The sequence below is a fragment of the Chenopodium album genome, chromosome 24 (genome assembly GCF_948465745.1).
Source record: "Chenopodium album chromosome 24, dcCheAlbu1.1, whole genome shotgun sequence".
Classification (NCBI taxonomy): Eukaryota; Viridiplantae; Streptophyta; class Magnoliopsida; order Caryophyllales; family Amaranthaceae; genus Chenopodium; species Chenopodium album.
The window spans coordinates 2,383,641-2,402,399 of record NC_137857.1 but is presented as its reverse complement, the minus strand read 5'-3'; the positions used below and the strand labels follow the sequence as shown (position 1 = coordinate 2,402,399).

At 35.8% G+C, this 18,759-nt stretch overlaps 1 protein-coding gene, 1 long non-coding RNA gene and 8 other non-coding genes across 10 annotated transcripts; all 10 read right to left on the bottom strand.

The window, feature by feature from the left end:
• Positions 1–72: 72 nt before the first annotated feature.
• LOC145612731 (uncharacterized) lies at positions 73–2,469 on the bottom strand. Its single transcript, XM_081668030.1, has 3 exons — positions 1,966–2,469; positions 478–663; positions 73–351 (listed from the first exon to the last, which is right to left on the bottom strand). Exons 1-3 carry the CDS (start codon positions 2,467–2,469, stop codon positions 73–75), a joined length of 969 nt encoding a protein of 322 aa, XP_081524156.1.
• Positions 2,470–15,636: 13,167 nt separating this feature from the next.
• LOC145611749 (uncharacterized) lies at positions 15,637–17,982 on the bottom strand. The gene is made up of 2 exons (XR_014106446.1): positions 17,677–17,982; positions 15,637–15,959 (listed from the first exon to the last, which is right to left on the bottom strand). It is a non-coding gene; the product is annotated as an uncharacterized LOC145611749 (long non-coding RNA).
• Positions 15,775–15,875, bottom strand: LOC145612884 (small nucleolar RNA Z43). Its single transcript, XR_014106795.1, has one exon. It is a non-coding gene; the product is annotated as a small nucleolar RNA Z43 (small nucleolar RNA).
• On the bottom strand, positions 16,028–16,121 carry LOC145612880 (small nucleolar RNA snR60/Z15/Z230/Z193/J17). Its single transcript, XR_014106791.1, has one exon. It is a non-coding gene; the product is annotated as a small nucleolar RNA snR60/Z15/Z230/Z193/J17 (small nucleolar RNA).
• LOC145612894 (small nucleolar RNA snoR77) lies at positions 16,351–16,476 on the bottom strand. The gene has a single exon (XR_014106804.1). It is a non-coding gene; the product is annotated as a small nucleolar RNA snoR77 (small nucleolar RNA).
• Positions 16,900–17,024, bottom strand: LOC145612892 (small nucleolar RNA snoR77). The gene has a single exon (XR_014106802.1). It is a non-coding gene; the product is annotated as a small nucleolar RNA snoR77 (small nucleolar RNA).
• On the bottom strand, positions 17,074–17,184 carry LOC145612886 (small nucleolar RNA snoR1). The gene has a single exon (XR_014106797.1). It is a non-coding gene; the product is annotated as a small nucleolar RNA snoR1 (small nucleolar RNA).
• On the bottom strand, positions 17,235–17,328 carry LOC145612882 (small nucleolar RNA snR60/Z15/Z230/Z193/J17). The gene has a single exon (XR_014106793.1). It is a non-coding gene; the product is annotated as a small nucleolar RNA snR60/Z15/Z230/Z193/J17 (small nucleolar RNA).
• On the bottom strand, positions 17,379–17,463 carry LOC145612887 (small nucleolar RNA U83). The gene has a single exon (XR_014106798.1). It is a non-coding gene; the product is annotated as a small nucleolar RNA U83 (small nucleolar RNA).
• LOC145612885 (small nucleolar RNA Z43) lies at positions 17,705–17,800 on the bottom strand. The gene has a single exon (XR_014106796.1). It is a non-coding gene; the product is annotated as a small nucleolar RNA Z43 (small nucleolar RNA).
• Positions 17,983–18,759: the final 777 nt, after the last annotated feature.

Here is an 18,759-nt window from a genome sequence, read left to right as displayed (position 1 = left end):
ATAGTTCAAGGCATCATCATTTACATTGAAATTCATTTGATTACAATCTTAGTATGCTCACTTCTCTGAAGTTCATCGCTCTATACAAGCATGTTCTGCAAGTCTAACAATCCGGGTGTTTTGAGAGCTGATGTTCAAAGAACACCTAACATGTCGTTGATGCTTCGTCTTCACCAACTTGCCCACCACCTCTCCTTTCGACCTGATGTCAAAGTCCAATATCAATGGAACACCTTCAGCCTTATCCGAAACCACAAAACCAGCACCAGCCCCATACAAAGGAACCTTCCTTCCTTCGACATTTACATGCACTGTTCGCCAGCTTTGTTTGGGTTGATAGTACGGGTCCAACTATACATACACCACAAATTAAGTCATGTAAGTTATAACACGTACACACAATGACAAAACTGACTCGTATCTAATCTAAATTACTCCCAAAACCAAGAATCTTTAAACTAAGGAAAGCAATCTTACCTGACCGGAAGCAATAGTGAGATCATAATAACGAAGTTTGATAGTTGAGCAGCTAACATGAATGCCAAAAAAAGTAGCAGGGTTATGCACTCTCATTCTCAACGAACAATTTATTGTCAATATCTTGCTTGGTACTCCTGTAAGATCTGATCCTTCCCCAAAATAGAAATTATGTACAGTCACATCCTACATAATTTTTTTAAAGTATTAGAAAAAGATTGATAACAACTATCAAAGCAATAGATTATGTCAAAAAAATACTTCGTTTATACATACTCTCTTTGTCTCTTAAAGTTTGCCTCATTTTTCATTTTAAGCCGCCCTAAAAGACTACCCCATACTAAGTGTATTTTAGCTTAGATTATTAATTAGCCTTATTTCTATTACTCGTACTATCTTTTAATAATGGATGTATGAAAGTTATTAGCCTTATTACTTATTAGAGATTTAATAAATCCCATAAACTTGTTTGTTACTAAATGAAAGCACGTAAGTTTGTCACTCAAATTTACGTACCAAGCAAGAATTTTTCCGTATGCAGTAGTATTAGGAGTAGCTAGTGACTTAGTGGAGGTAATTTAATCTTTTGGCATTATCGTATTAATTTCAGGTGAAGTTTTCTCACCCACTTCCTCTCTTTTTTTTTTCCTTTTTCTTTTCTTTCTTTTCTTTTCTTTTTTTTTTTTTTTTTTTTTTTTTTTTTTTTAAATGAAGTACTCCGTAATAAAGTATATTTTCATGTAATAAAAAGACGGATGATTTTGTAGGAGTTGATTTAGTAACATATAAGCTAAAATACACTACAAGATGCTTTTCCATGTGACTCTAGTCATTCTTCTTTTTTCTATTTTGCTAAAAAAAAAATAATAAACAACAAAAAAAACACTTTGATTTCTTTTGCATCAACCTTCAAAAGGCAAATGGCAAATCCCCGAAAAAGAAAGGAAAAAAAAATTATACCCCATACTAAACTTGCTTTTTTACCAAAAACAACCTTCACAAATTAAATACTCCGTATACAATTTTAATGACGTAATAACCTTGAATCATGTAATATATGTTGGGAAGGTTCATGATTTTTTGTTTCATGCAAAATAATGAATATAATTGGCATAAATTGACACGTTGCTCATAAATTCACACGGAGTATACAAAAATAAGAAATAAATGATCCATTTTAGAAATCAATTTATGATTAAACTCAATTCTTTCAAATTAAAACAATTAGTTTTGGCTTCTTCTTCATAAGATAGATCTAACCTTGTTATTAACTTACACACTTTAACTTTTTCTCAATATAATTTTCTCTAAATTTCAAAATTCAATACGTCTCAACAATCATGACTATTCAAAATAACCTAAGTGCAACCTAATTTAATTGATTACCGAGGTGCATGATTCTTATGATTTAAGCAATTAAGTGCATGCATGTTTATAAAAAAAAAAATTCTAAATTAATGAATACATGCATAAATAAAAACAATTTACCTTGAGAAAAACTTGTGCACTGAAAGGCCTGCTTGCACCCCAAACAATGAAACACCCAACCATAAAAACCAACCCTAAAAACAACATCCACATAAAAACCTTACAACTCCTAGACAATTCATCCCCCTCTTCATCCCTCCACCAATTCACATACACCTCCCCCTTCACCTCCGCCTCATGTCGACGTCCCGAAAGCAACCTTACCCTTTCCCTCCTCTTCCGGCGGTACCCTTGTATCCCACTAACACGACTCGTGGCAGGTGACCTTGATTGACGACTAAATATAGAAAGCAATGACAATGCATCCGATGGGCTCCGGTACCCCACGGGGGTGTTAGCTGCCTGTGTCGCGGTGGCTGAGGCCGATGTCGATGACTTGTCCTCCTCTTGTGAATCACGTGAAGGACTTTGAACGTAGTAAACCGGCCTAGGTGGTTTAGGTGATGATATTGGTGATGATGTTGCTAGGCTAGTAATATCAGATTCTGATTTTGTGTACATCATTTTTATTTTTATTTTGTTACAATGAAAATGTATGTAACAAAGCTAAATATTTAATTAGGAGAATTAATGGGTAGATGAGGATAATTTGGGATGTGACTAAGTAATCCACTGAAGTAATAATATAGGTGTATTACTAGTACAAGAAATCACTACATTTTTGGTTATTGAAACATGAATTATGATTAATCGGTTGAAACGCTCAAACTTTTGACTGAATTTTGGGGTAACTTATGTTTTGGAGGGTTTTATTTTTGTGAATTTGTGCTTAAATTGGGGGGATTTCGGTGGAAATGTAGTAAGTGGAAAGCATGCCTTGATTTATAGAAAATGACAATTTCTGTTGATGTATTTATTGTTTGAGTTTTGAAATCATCTTAGATATTCTCAACAATAACTTTTTAATTCCAATGATCCTTTATGATATGAAAGAAGGCCTTCAAACTATGTTAAACAGTTGATAGGGTGGCCCAATTAAATATCCAAGCTAATTTGGTCCGATTTGATTTGATCTGATCTCAATTTTTGAATCTGATTTGAAAAAATCGGATAATTAATGGATCCAGACATTGTAATATAGGAAATTATGCGCAAAGGTGGTGTATATGTGTTGGGCGTTGTTTTTAGAATTGTCAATTCGGGGATTCAAGTCGGGTTTGGGTCGGGTCAAATCAGGTCTCGATCGAGTAAAATCAGGATCAGGTTATGTCGGGTTAATCTAGCTTCACATCAGGTTCAGGTCGGGTCAATTTCAGTTCAAGTTATAACGGGGCGTTCACCTTTTCGGATATAGGTTGGGTTCAATTCGAGTTAAAATCATATCGGGTTTAATTTCAGGTTCGAGTTGTGTTGAGTCGGGTTTGGATGGGTTAGCAAGATGGTACATTCGGGTTCGGGTAAGTGTTGAGTCGGGTTCTGGTTCAAGTTCAATTCTAATAAATATCGATGTGGCCAAGTTGAACTATAAAATTACGCATTCCATAATTTGATCAAGCATCATCAAGATTTTATTAAACCTATATACGAGTAATAGAGAACAGATTTTATATAAGATGAACAAAAGATTTTATTAAATCGGATTGAGGATTTATAGAATTATACCAGTATATAAGCTGAATAAAAGGTATACAAAATTTCAATAAACCTTCCATGACTCGGGTTCATGTTTTAATTGGGTCTGGTACTAGTTTAGGTTCGGACTTTTTTCGGGTTGGATTAAATCGGTTGACAGTTACTATCAGGTCGGGGACAGGTTCGGGTTCAAGTCATAAATTATCAAATCAAATGGGTTTTCGGTTAAGATCAGGTTCAGATCACTAGTTTCACCCCATTATTAGAGTACAGGCAGGGTTCAGATCTTTGTCCATTAAGGTCGAGTTCTCGGGTCGGGTCAGTTTTTCACAACTCTAGCTATAATCCACACTTTTTGAGGAAATTTTGAGGTTTCGGGGCCCGGTGGCAAAAAGTGTTGAGATCCTAGGGGATATATCTCGGGGTCACATAATGGCGTTTGAAACCATATATGATCATTTATGTTGTTATAAACATACGTGGTAGACTTGAGTTTACGAAATCAATGCAAGTTGTGAACGGGTAAAGTGACCGTTAAGGGCATACTAGATTGTTCCACCGACCCAATTGGACTCTTGGAGGGTTTAAGGGACCATGGTAAACATCTCAGCAATTTTTATTTTCGGGGGAAAAAAGGTCAAAAAAATTATAATAGTGAAGGCTATAATCCACACTTTTTTAAGAAAATTTTGAGGTTTTGGAGTCTGGTGGCGAAAAGTGTTGAGACCCTAGGGAAAATATCTCGGTGTCATATAATTCCGTTTGAATCCATATATGATCATTATATGTTGTCATAAATGTACGTGATACGCTTGATTTACGAAATCACTTCAAGTTGTGAGCGAGTAAAATGACCGTTTAAAGGCATATTAGACGATTCCACCAACCCAATTTGACTCCCGAAGGTTATAAAAGAACATGGTAAACATCTTGGTAATTTTTATTTTCTGGCAAAAAAGGTCAAAAAATTACAAAATTGAAGGCTATAGTTCACGCTTTTTGAGAAAATTTTGATGTTAAAGGGCCCTGTGACGAAAAGCCTTGAAAACTTAATGGATACATCTCGGGGTCATATGATGCCGTTTGAAACCATATATGATTATTTTATGTTGTCATAAACCTCCGTGGTAGGCTTGAGTTTACAAAATCACTACAAGTTGTGAACCGGTAAAATGACCGTTTAAGGGTGTAGTAGATGGTTCCACCGACCCAATTTGACTCCTTGAGGGTATTAGAGACCATGGTAAAAATCTCAGCAATTTTTATTTACGGGCGAAAAATGGTCATAAGATTACAAAATTGAAGGTTATATTCCACGCTTTTTGAGGAAATTTTGAGGATTCAGGGCCCGGTGGCGAAAAGTTTTGAGAACTTAGAGGATATATCTCGGGGTCATATAATGACATTTGAAACCATATATGATCATTATATATTGTCATAATTATACGTGGTAGGCTTAAATTTATGAAATCATTACAAGTTGTGAACGGGTAAAATGACCGTTTAAGGGAGTATTAGATGGTTCCACTGACCCAATTTGAATCCCAGAGGGTATTAGGGACCGTGGCAGACATCTCTGCAATTTTTATTTCTTGGTGAAAAAAGGTTAAAAAATTACAAAAATCAAGGCTATAATCCACGTTTGTTTTTGAGGAAATTTTGAGGTTTAGGGACCCGGTGGCAAAAAGCCTTGAGACTCTAAGGGATACCACTCAGGGTCATATAATGCTGTGTCATGAAAGAACTAGAAGAGGCCCCTCTAAGAGGAGGTCCGGGCGGGGTGCTTTTGGTAAGCTTCCTTGGATATGAAGAATTCCCCCCAAAAAAATGCAAATTCCGGTATTTGACGAAGATCCTTTAGCAGCGGCGAAAATCCGTCGTTTAAGTTAAATCATTTCAGATTTCTTATCTTACTCTTATCTAAGTTAGGGAACTTCCCTGGCTAAGCTTAATCTTCCGGCGAACAATGACTGAAATCAAGATGGTTTTATTCAATATAGATGTAAGGTTTGAAGAGCTGGGTCGATAGACTTTTAAGCGAAAGAGACAGAATGGCCTGGGCGGGCATGAGCGGTCTAGTGTCCGAGCCGAGCAGGTCTCCGTCCCCGACTTGATTAGGAGAGAACACAGGTGGGTAGTTGGTTGTTGACCAATAACAGAACGGGACTTTGGGGATGGGAGCCGAGTCGAGACGTTGATGCTTCGAAGCCACCGATCCTCCTCCCCCATTCCCTTCCGCTTCCGTACCATTCCGACGTTCTAGAAGATTTACTTAGTCTTAGTTCAACCTCTCGAAAGCCATCTCTCTCGGAAGAAGCATGTCACTTGCTCATCCCAGACCTTATGCGAATCCAACTGAGCCATGCGATCAATTGTTTTCAAGCTAAGGGAAGGATTGGGCTAAAACCATATATGATCATTATATGTTGTCATAAACGTCTGTGATAGGCTTGGGTTTACAAAATCGGTGCAAGTTGCGAACGGGTAAAATGACCGTTTAAGGGTATTAGGGAACATGGTAAACATCTTGGCAATTTTTATTTCCGAACGAAAAAAGGTCAAAAAATTACAAAATTAAAGGCTATATTCCAAGCTTTTTGAGGAAATTTGAGGTTTCAGAACCCGGTGGCAAAGTTTTAAGACCCTAAAGGATACATCTCGAGGTCATATAATCCGTTTGAAACCATATATGAGCATTATAAGTTGTCATAAACGTCCGTGGTAGCCTTAAGTTTACGAAATCACTACAAGTTATGAACTGGTAAAATGACAGTTTAAAGGAATATTAGGAGGTTCCACTGACTCAATTCGACTCCCGAACAGTATTAGGGACCATGGTAAAAATCTCAGCTATTTTTATTTCCGAGCGAAAAAAGGTCTAAAAATTACAAAATTGAAGGCTATAATCCACGCTTTTTGAGGAAATTTTGAGGTTTCGAGGCTCGGTGATGAAAATGCTTGAAACCCTAAAGGATACATCTCGGGGTCATATGATGCCGTTTGAAACCATATATGATCATTTTATGCTGTCATAAACGTCTGTGGTAGGCTTGAGTTTACGAAATCACTAGAAGTTGTGAATTGGTAAAATGACCGTTTAAGGGCATATTGGGAGGTTCCACCGACCCAATTGGACTCCCGGAGGGTTTTAGGGACCATGGAAAAAATCTCGGCAATTTTTATTTTCGGGCGAAAAAAGGTCAAAAAATTACAAAATTGAAGGCTATAATCCACGCTTTTTGAGGAAATTTTGAGGTTTCAGGGCCGAGTGATAAAAAGTTTTGAGACCCTAAAGGATACAACTCGGGGTCATATAATGCCATTTGAAACCTCATATGAGCATTGTATTTTATCATAAACGTCCGTGGTAGGCTTGAAATTACAAAATTACTACAAGTTGTGAACGGGTAAAATGACCGTTTAAGGGCATATTGGGAGGTTCCACCGACCCCATTGGACTCCCGGAGGTTATTAGGGACCGTGGTCAAAATCTCGGCAACTTTTATTTTCGGTCAAAAAATAACAAAATTGAAGGCTATAATCCACGCTTTTTGAGGAAATTTTGAGGTTTCGGGGCCCGGTGACAAAAAGCCTTGATACCCAAAAGGATACATCTTGGGGGTCATATGATGCCGTTTGAAACCATATATGATCATTATGTGTTGTCATAAACGTCCGTGGTAGGCTTGAGTTTACGAAATCACTACAAGTTGTGAACTGGTAAAATGACCGTTTAAGTACTTATTAGGTAGTTCACCGACCCAATTGGACTCTCGGAGGGTATTAGGGATCATGGTAAGAATCTCGACAATATTTATTTCTGGGCGAAAAAAGGTCAAAAAATTACAAAATTGAAGGCTACAATCCACGCTTTTTAAGGAAATATTGAGGTTTCGAGGCTCGATGACGAAAAATCTTGAGGCCCTAAAGGATACATCTTGGAGTCATTTAATCCGTTTGAAACCACATATGAGCATTATATGTTGTCATAAATGTCTGTGGTAGGCTTGAGTTTACGAAATCACTACAAGTTGTGAACTGGTAGAATGACCGTTTAAGGGCGTATTAGGAGCATCCACTGACCCAACTGGACTCCCGGACATCGTTAGGGACCACGGTAAAAATCTCGGCAATTTTTTATTTCCGGGCTAAAAAAGTTCTAAAAATTACAAAATTGAAGGCTATAATTCACGCTTTTTTGGAAATTTTGAGGTTTTGAGGCCCGGTGAAGAAAAGCTTTGAGACCCTAAGGGATTCATTCGGGTTCATATGATCCTGTTTGAAACCAAAAATGATCATTATATGTTATCATAAACGTCTGTGGTAGGCTTGAGTTTACGAAGTCACTACAAGTTGTGAACGGGTAAAATGACCTTTTAAGGGCATATTGGGAGGTTCCACCGACTCAATTGGACTCCCTGAGGGTACTAGTGATAGATCCTAATTTGTACACATTTTAGGTGCTTATCTACACTCAATTTCTCATGGATTTAGAGGTCTAAGGTGTATTTTTACATTATTTGCTTAGGTTATGCATTACTACTCTCCGTTTGTGTGTTTTGATGAATTTTAGCTGATTTAGATGCCAATGGATTATGGTTGGCTAATATTGAGTAAAATAATAATCGAGTATGAAGCTACCTCGCTCAAGGAGCTGATATCATGTGTTCAAAAGGAAATAAGGATAGAAAGAAGCAAATGCGTTGATGAAAGTTTTGATACATATGAGTTGGTCCGCTACTTTGATCATAAATTTTTATCTACAAATGATATAGGACTTATTCAATTTTCATTGGAAATTAGACGTTAAGAGCTTTCCAACGACATATTACACGTCTCAAACAAAGATCTAGAGCTCAAGTTATAACCGTTTTAAGGAAAGCTACGCGTGCAATAGCGAGATACACGGCCGTGCCCTATGCTTACACTTCTGTGTGTGGACAGTTCTTGGACAATTTAGCCTGAATTAGTTTCCTTATTCTATCCTAATTCCTAGCTTTATTATAAATACTCCTTAGCTTTATCATCCCAGACCCCCATTAGTTTAGAACCCTAGCTAATTTTCTCTCTAGATTTATTTTATTCAAGTATTATATTTTCTTCTTCTCTCTTTCTCTTATGTTTATTTCTTTTATCATGTTAGAGTAGATTATTATTCTAGGGTTAGGTTTAAACCTAGCCATGATTGATACTTGATTTATTCTTTTAAATTCTCAATTAATTATTTATATTGTTCATGCTTAATTGATTGTGCTTATGCCAATACTAGATTAGAGATAATTGGTATTGTTATAATTCCTTTGTTCTAATCGCAACGAGAGTTGGGTTTTAACGTATTTGAATAGATCAATTAAGGGTTTGAAGTTTATCATGAATATAGTTGAATGGATGATTAGAAAGTTAGAGTAATATGCTTAATGTCTCTAACTTGCATGATTCCATGAAAATAGGCTTGATTGTGATTAGAGAAGCCATTGATAACTCGAAAGAGAGCTTTGGTATTATCTAGGGATTACATTTCCTTGTGAACATATAATAATTGGTTGGGGGTAAGAATTTGTCTTGTATTGATTATGCTAGTGGTGATACTTAATTCTAGATGTTTTTAATATTTGATTTTCTTGCTTTAGTGGTATAATATTTTCAACCTTATTTTGATTGACTCTACTAGTTTTAAATCATATTAATCCAATATGGATACTACCTTCTCTGTGGGATCGACCCTGACTTACCCTACTACGTAATTAGGAGGTTGTTAGGTATTAATTTTGTTAGGTGTGCGACCGCCGATCAATTAGGGACCATGGTAAAAATCTCGGCAATTTTTATTTTCGGGCAGAAAACGTCAAATAAAATACAAAATTGAAGGCTATAATCCACGCTTTTTGACGAAATTTAGAGGTTTCGGGGCCCAATGATGAAAAGCATTGAGACCCCGAAGGGATACATCTCGGGGGTTTTATGATGCCGTTTGAAACCATATATGATCATTATGTGTTGTCATAAACGTCCGTGGTAGGCTTGAGTTTACGAAACCACTACAAGTTGTGAAATGGTAAAATGACCTTTTTAGTGCGTATTAGGCGGTTCCACCGACCCAATTGGACTCTCGGACGGTATTAGGGACCATGGTTTTAATATCGGCAATTGGTATTTCCGTGCGAAACAAGGTAAAAAAATTACAAAATTGAAGGCTATAATCCACGCTTTTTGAGAAAATTTCGAGGTTTCGAGGCCCGGTGACGAAAAGCCTGATACCTTAAGAGATACATCTCAGGGTCATATGATGCCGTTTGAAACCATATATGATCATTATATGTTGTCATAAACGTTCGCAGTAGGATTGAGTTTACGAAATCACTACAAGTCGTGGACTGGTAAAATGATCGTTTAAGGGCGTATTAAGAGGTTCCACCGACCCAATTATATTGCACTCCCGAACGGTAATAGGGACCATGGTAAGAATCTCGGAAATTATTTTTTCCGGAAGAAAAAAGGTCAAAAAAATTAAAAAATTGAAGGCTACGCTTTTTCAGGAAATTTTGAGGTTTCGAGGCCCGATGACGAAAAGCCTTGAGACCCTAAGGGATACATCTCGGGGTCATATGATCTCGCTTGAAACCATATAATATATGTTGTCATAAACGTCTGTGGTAGGCTTGAGTTTACGAAATCACTACAACTTGTGAACTTGTAAAATGACCATTTAAGTGCGTATTAGGTAGTTCACCGACCCATTTGGACTCGCGGAGGGTATTAGGGACCCTATTAAAAATCTCAACAATTTTTATTTCCGGAAATAAAAAGGTCAAAAACTTACAAAATTAGAGGCTATAATCCACGCTTTTTGAGTAAATTTTAAGGTTTCAAGGCTCGGTGACGGAAACCCTTGAGATCCAAAGGGATATATCTCGGGGTCATTTGATCCCGTTTGAAACCATAAATGATCGTTATATGTTGTCATAAATGTCAGTGGTAGGCTTTTATGAAATCACTACAAGTTGTGAATTGGTAAATTGACCGTTAAAAGGCATATTGGGAGGTTCCACCGACCCAATTGGACTCCCGAAGGGTATTAGGGACCATGGTAAAAATCTCAGAAATTTTTATTTCCGGGCGAAAAAAGGTCAAAAAATTACAAAATTAAAGACTATAATCCACGCTTTTTGAGGAAATTTTGAGATTTCGGAGCCCGGTGATGAAAAACTTTGAGACCCAAAGGAATACATATCGAGGTTATATGATGTCGTTTAAAACCATATATGATCATTATGTGTTGTCAAAAACGTCCGTGGTAGGCTTGAGTTTACGAAACATCTACAAGTTGTGAACTGGTTAAATGATCGTTTAAGGGCATATTGGGAGATTCCACCAACCCAATTGGACTCATGGAGGGTATTAGGGACAATGGTAAAAATCTCGACAATTTTTATTTCCGGGCGAAAAAAGGTCAAAAAATTACAAAATTGAAGGCTATAATCCACGCTTTTTGAGGAAATTTTGAGATTTCGGAGCCCGATGATGAAAAGCTTTGAGACCCAAAGGAATACATCTCGAGGTCATATGATGCCGTTTGAAACCATATATGATCATTATGTGTTGTCAAAAACGTCTGTGGTAGGTTTGAGTTTACGAAACATCTACAAGTTGTGAACTGGTAAAATGACCGTTTAAGGGAATATTGGGAGGTTCCACCAACCCAATTGGACTCTTGGAGGGTATTAGGGACCATGGTAAAAATCTCGGCAATTTTTATTTCTGGGCGAAAAAAGGTCAAAATTACAAAATCGAAGGTTATAATCCACGCTTTTTGACGAAATTTTGAAGTTTTGGGGCCTGGTGGCAAAAAGTCTTGAGACCCTACAGAATAAATCTCGGTGTCATATAATGCCGTTTGAAACCACATATGAGCATTATATAGTGTCATAAACGTCCGTGGTAGACTTGAATTTATGAAATCACTACAAGTTGCGAACGGGTAACATGACCGTTTAAGGGCATATTAGGAGGTTCCACCGACCCAATTGGACTACCGGAGGTATTAGGGACCATGGTTAAAATCTCGGCAATTTTTATTTTCTGGCGAAGAAAGGTCTAAAAATTACAAAATTGAAGGTTACAATCCACGCTATTTGAGAAAATTTTGAGGTTTCAGGACCTGGTGACGAAACGCCTTTAGCCCCAAAGGGATACATCTCGGGGACATATGATGCCGTTTGAAACCATATATGATCATTATGTGTTGTCATCAACGTCCGTGGTAGGCATGAGTTTACGAAATCACTACAAGTTGTCAACAAGTAAAATGACCGTTAAAGGGCATATTGGGAGGTTCCACCGACCAAATTGGACTCCCAAGGGGTATTAGGGACCATGGTAAAAATCTCGACAACTTTTATTTCCGGGCGAAAAAAGGTAAAAAAAATTACAAAATTGAAGGCTATAATCCACGCTTTTTGAGGAAATTTTGAGGTTCTAGGGACCGGTGGCGAAAAGTCTTGAGACCCTAAAGGATACCTCTCGGGGCCATATAATGCCGTTTGGAATCACATTTGAGCTTTATATGTTGTCATTAACGTCCGTGGTAGTCTTGATTTACGAAATCACTACAAGTTGTGAACTGGTAAAATGACCGTTTAAGGACATATTAAGAGGTTCCACCGACCCAAATGGACTCCCGGAAGTTATTAGGGACCATAGTAAAAATCTCAACAATTTTTATTTCCTGGCGAAAAAAGGTCTAAATATTACAAAATTGAAGGCTTGAGACCGAGTGACGAAAAGCCTTGAGATCTTAAGGGATACACCTCATGGTCATATGATCCCGTTTGAAACCATAAATGATCATTACTTCCTCCGTTTCTTTTTAGCTGACACGTTTCTTTAGTCACGTTTGTCAATGCACTCATTCAATCATCAATATCTTTAATTATCGATAAGCAAAAATTATGAAAAGTTGATATGAAAGTATATAACGTGGCGAATCTAACAAGATCCCACATGACCATATTTTTCATTACGTATAAAGCACAAAATACGGTCAAAGGGAGGTGGATGAATAGTGTTAAAGTCAAAACGTGTCAACTAAAAAGAAACAAGGTTGTATATGTTGTCATAAACGTCTGTGGTAGGCCCGAGTTTACGAAATCACTACAAGTTGTGAACGGGTAAAATGACCGTTTAAGGGCATATTGGGAGGTTCCACCGACGTAATTAAACTCCCGGAGGGGATTAGGGACCATGATAAAAATCTCGGCACTTTTTATTTCCGTGCGAAAAAAGGTCAAAAAATTACATAATTGAATACTATAATCCATGCTTTTTGAGGAAAATTTGAGGTTTCCGGGCCGGGTAGCGCAAAGTCTTGAGACCCTAAAGGATACATCTCGGAGTAATATAATGTCGTTTGAAACCGCATATGAGCATTATATGTTGTCATAAATGTCCGTGGTAGGCTTGATTTTACGAAATCACTAAAAGTTTTAAACTGTTAAAATTACCTTTTAAAGGGCATATTAGGAGGTTCCACCGACCTAATTGGACTCCCGGAGGATATTAGGGACCATGGTAAAAATCTCGACAATTTTTATTTTCGGGTGAAAAAAGGTCAAAAAATTATAAAATTAAAGAATATAATCCACGCTTTTTGAGGAAATTTTGAGGTATTTTAACATAGTAATAAGGTGATCATAATGTGTCTGATAGAATCCTTCATTAGGTTAGCAAACCCTAAATATATCATTGGTATTTAACACACCATCGCAATTGTTGGTTTTAACAGTAGTTCATAGTAATATATTTGCACTTGAAAGTAGAGCTGTCAATTCGGGTAAATGGGTCGGGTTTGAGTCGGGTTTGTGTGGGTTGGGTCATCTCGAGTCGGGTCAATACGAGTTAATGTCAGGACCTATGTGGGTCGGGTTCGGGTTGGGTCATGCTTGAGTCGAGTCACGTAGGGTCATACATCTTTTCGGGTTTGGGTCGGGTTTAGGTCGGGTCAATTAAAAGTCGGGTTACATTTGGGTCGGGTGAAAAACAAGTCGGGTTAAATTCGGGTTTTTACTGGTTTAAATGAGTTAGGGTTGTGTTCGGGTTCGAGTCGGGTTCGGTTCAAGTCAATTATTTTCGGGTTATAATCAGGTCGGGTCATTATCGGGTTTGAGTCGGGTTCGGTTCAAGTCAATAATTTGCGGGTCATAATCAAGTCGGGTCATTTCCAAGTCGGGTTATTATCGGGTTTGAGTCGGGTTCCATTCAAGTCAATAATTTGCGGGTTATAATAATCAAGTCGGGTCATGTTCGAATTCAGGTATCAAATAGAGAATTAATAGGGTTTCAGTTTGATATCAGGTTGGGTCATATTAGGTCCAGTTACATTTTTTTAATTTTTTAAATTTATTTAAAACTCCAAATTAAATTACGTAATTTAAAACATTTTCTGAAAAAAATTATTAAACAGACAAGTGAATAATAAAATTTGAATTCCCTTAAAAAAATAATAATTAAATAAAAAAAAGATAAGTCAAGTAAGATGAGAAAGACCTGCTATTGTCTGGGTCCTGTGTTTTGTTATTTTTTTGTTCAAATTTTTTTTTTTTTTTTGGCTGCTGCCCATTTCAGTTTTTCTTTGACGAGGATTATGTAAGAGATAAGTCAAGTAAGATGAAAAAGGCCACTTTTGTTTTATAATTGGAATCCATGTTAATTTGAAAAAAAAGCCTGAAACTCAATAGTCAATACCGAGTACTCTTTTCATCCTAAAAATTCCTAAATTCTAAAATTCGGGTTAGTAATAGGTCGAGTTTAAATTCGGGTTGGGTCAATAACAAGTCGGGTTGAATTTGGGTCGGGTCAATAACAAGTCGGGTTGATTTCGAGTCGGGTTCGGTTCAGGTCAATAATTTATGGGTCACATTCGGGTCGGGTCCTCTCTAGGTCAGTTCATGGTCGGGTTCGGGTCTCAAATTCTCGGGTCAACTCGGGTCTAGGGTTGGTTTCAGGTCGGGTTCGGGTCACTATTTTTTTCGGATTTAGACGGGTTAGGGTCGTGTTAGGATCAAGTCAACTTTTGACCGCTCTACTTGAAAGTAACCAAAATGAAATAAGAAAACCCATCTTATGGTTGGCAAGAATAACCAATCTATACTGTTATATAAAGCTTGTTTTGAATTATGCTGTTATTTGTGTCAAAAAAAAAAAAAAAAAAAAAAAAAAAAAAAAAAAAAGAAAAAGATTTGTATCCAGCCTAGATGCAATCTTTTAGAAGCAACAGGATATGATCACTGATCAGTACAGTTTATCTTATTACTAATATCACCAAAAGGTCACTTACACAGGCAAAGCAGAAATACTTGCATGGACCTGGTCCACAATAATATTATTGTGGACCCGAGGTTTATATACACGAAACTGATATTATATTGAACATAGTAACTCTTATTTTTAACATAGTAATTAGTAACCTTTAATACTATTGTGAACTTGAAGTACGACGTTATGATCCTAATTTTAACATATTGACCTTTATTATTTATGTTGACCTTATAAAATATTTCATTAAAAAATTAACCTCTTGTAGACTATATATTACCAAAATGTCTTTTATTTTCAACATAGTGACCTTCATTGTATTATAGTGACTTTTTTTTTATTAATAAAACAACTATAGTTTCCCTAATGTTAGTGGTCCACAATAAATTAGTGTGAACCAAATCCATTTAAGAATTTGTACAGGCAAAGTACGAAAATATGAACGCTAAAATACACGGATTTGTTAGGGGATTACAAATGTATGATTTTTACAAGTATTCTATATGATAAAATCCAGATAATAACCATCAAAACAAACCAACAAGATTAGACTTCTTTGCATAGTCTTCCATACGTTTGCCATCCCCGTTTCTTAACCATTTTCTTGCGGCTTTCCAATTGGAAGCATCCATAGGATTATCAAATAGGGTATTTTGTAAAGCAAACATGTACTTTAGAGGTTAAAGTTACTTGAAGTGCATCATAAAAATTCTCCTGTAACAATTGAGTTATTTTGCTAAGGGGCTGCCTGAATAATTACTTGATAATAAAAACAGACATCATAGAAAATAAGAAAATAGATTTACAAGTATAAATTCAGACGAATATTTGTACTCTTTTTAACAATTCAATCAATGGCAAAACTCATACTCAAAATCAAATCGTAATAATGAAAATTGATTACAATAAAATAAGAGAGAATGAAGAGGACTCGGCTTATGGGTGGTGATATAACAGAATGGTCATCAAGGCAAAGTGAATTGCGCTTATGACGAACGAGACCTTGCAAGATTTCTTCGTCATTGTCCTCTTCAAATAATTCAATAGTTTGGAACTATATACAAGCATACGGCAAGCAGCAATACCTTACACCGAGCTCATGACAAGAAAAACTATACATAACAATAAATCGATATTATTCCATTAAATCAACAAGTGAAAGTTTTTGACATATAAGTGTTGAGGTCATCAGATAGGAGCGAAAGACTATTGATTTACGATAATCATATATTTAATCATATGAACTATGCATTTAAAATCATCATTCGACCTCTTCAACACATACGCAGTACTTCAAGAATCTCACATCTTGTTCCAATATAGTTTTAACTTTTAAGCTATCAGTAATATGCAAAATGGGCAAAAATTAAACCCGTCTATTCGTCTAATAACAGATAACGAGTACAACCTCGAGTATCAGAACATCTTAAACACAGCAATGCGCAGATGTTTTCACTAATCATAACCAACAGAATCACCTCAATTACACTAATACAATTCATTTATGTACTTCAGCGTTACTAGACCTGCATACATCATCGTTTTAGCCGGTCAGAAGAGCAAAAGAATCGATTTACGAGCAGAATAACACCTCCCTTATCAACTGCTTATTTTGTTAGGGGGTTGCCTGAAAAACCACTCGAAACTACATACTTTACTCTCACTAAAAAATCACTACCTATAATTCTATAAATCACTAAACAGCTTATCATAAATTATAACAAAGGCCTCATAAAATAAAATTTTCAACATATCATGATTCAGACATATGCTTGTCTTTATTTAAATTCAATCATAGGCCATTTAACATAAACCAACATCTACACTTGTCAAAAACTACCTAAATTTGTTCATTAAAAAAGGACTCAGAAATGGTTCGAGTATTCGGCAATGCGATACAATCGCATATTACGACGAACGAGACCTAAATTTAAACTTCATCACTGTCCTCATAACTTCTATTTTACACTCAACATCAATCATAATTTCTATTATACACTCGGATGTACCAACACACCTATTAACGAGTCGATACAAATAAATAAATCGAAGAATGTACTTTAGCGTTACTAGAACTGCGTCATAGAGAAACTCAGCAGGTCTGAAGAGCCAAAGAATTAATCTACGAGTAGAATAACACCTCCCTTATCAATTGATTTTATGCTAGGGGGCTGCCTGAATAACTACTCGATAATAATTAATTTTCTAATTTTAATCACAATTAAAGGCTCAGAATTTTGCTTAATCTGCTCAGTGAAGAACCTAAATTCAATTTAATCAAACTTAAGCACTTCTCATACAAGAGGTGTCAGAAATACAGCATTAATCATCTTTGCCATTCAATAAAATACTCTAATTAAAATCACTAATCAAAAAGATTGAAAATTTGAGGTCATCAGATAGGAGCGAAAGACTATTGGTTTACGATAATCATGTAATTTATCATATGAACTATGCATTTAAAATCATCATTCGACCTCAAAATTAATTTTATATTTTAAAGACTAATTAAAAAAAAAAGAAATTAAAATAGTCTCAGAAGGAAGGCAGTAATGTGATTGTAATCATTGGATTATTCATACAATTTAACACATCAAATGGATATCATCATTGACAAATCCAGAAATAATTAAATTAACAAAAAAAAAAATTAATTTGAAGAAATTTAAAGTTTGATTTGAACAAAGAAAGGCCTCATAGAGAAGATTAGGTGATCAACATGTATGATTCAGACATATGCTTGTCTATTTTTAAAATTTTAATCATTGGCCAAAAATCAAAATCAATTAAGAAAATTTTAAAAAAAAATGCAGAAAATTAAGAACAAACCCTAGAAAAAGGAGAGAGAAAGTGAAGAGGACTCGGCTTATGGGTGGTGATATATAGAATGGTCATCAAGGCGAAGTAAATCGCGCTTATGACGAACGAGACCAAGATTTCCTCGTCATAGTCCTCTTCAATTGAATCGACCAGCAAAAATACAGATAAATTAGGAGGAAAAAACACCCTAATTGTTGAAAAATCGAAGGAAAGATAAAAACCCTACATTTGATGATTTGGGGAAAATAGAGGAGGAGAAAGTGGTTGATGAGAAATGAAATGTGGTGAGTTTGTTTATAAGGGAGTAAGGACGGAGGAGAGTGGGGTTTATTAGGGTTTTAAATTGGGCTTTTTATTTGGGTTTAATGAGATCGGTTTCAGAAGCTATTTGGCCCATTTCTTATTTCAGTTTTTTTTTTTTTTTTAATAATTTCTTATTACTAAGTTTGCGAGTTAACATAAATAGAGGGTTCAAATCAGTGAAAATCAAAAGAATAGAACACATCTTTACTCAGGTCACCGGATGTAATATTTTCGGTGGCAACCTCTTAAAATCAGTTTCCCATGATTAAAAATAAATAAATAAAGTTTTTAACTAAAGAAAACAGAGCATTAGAAAAATAAACATGCAAATGAATCAATTACAAATAAATAAAATTCATTATAATCAGCTAATTGATTGAAGATTGTATTTTAATAATTAATTAATTAAGTTTTATGGAATAATCTTGATCAACTTAGCCTTGTTAAATATGCAAGATTGAGAAAATATTAAAGAACGACAACCCAAACCTTGGGCTTTTGTGAAAGTAAAGATCGAGATTCAAGCCATTTCCTTTTATGTCTTTTTCCTTGTAATTTTGAAGCAAACTTACTATTTCTCATATACTTTCTAGTAGAATCATCCTTCAGAGGAAAAGAAAGAGAACATAATTTTGAATCATCCTGAATACTTCTTTCTTTTTTAATGTGAAGGAGCTACAAGGAAACGATGTAAAAGGGATTTGATCTCAAGGTAACATAACTAAGGGTCTGTTCTCTTACGTTGAAATTCAGCTCAGTTCAGTTCAGTTCAGCTCCTAATTTCCTTCT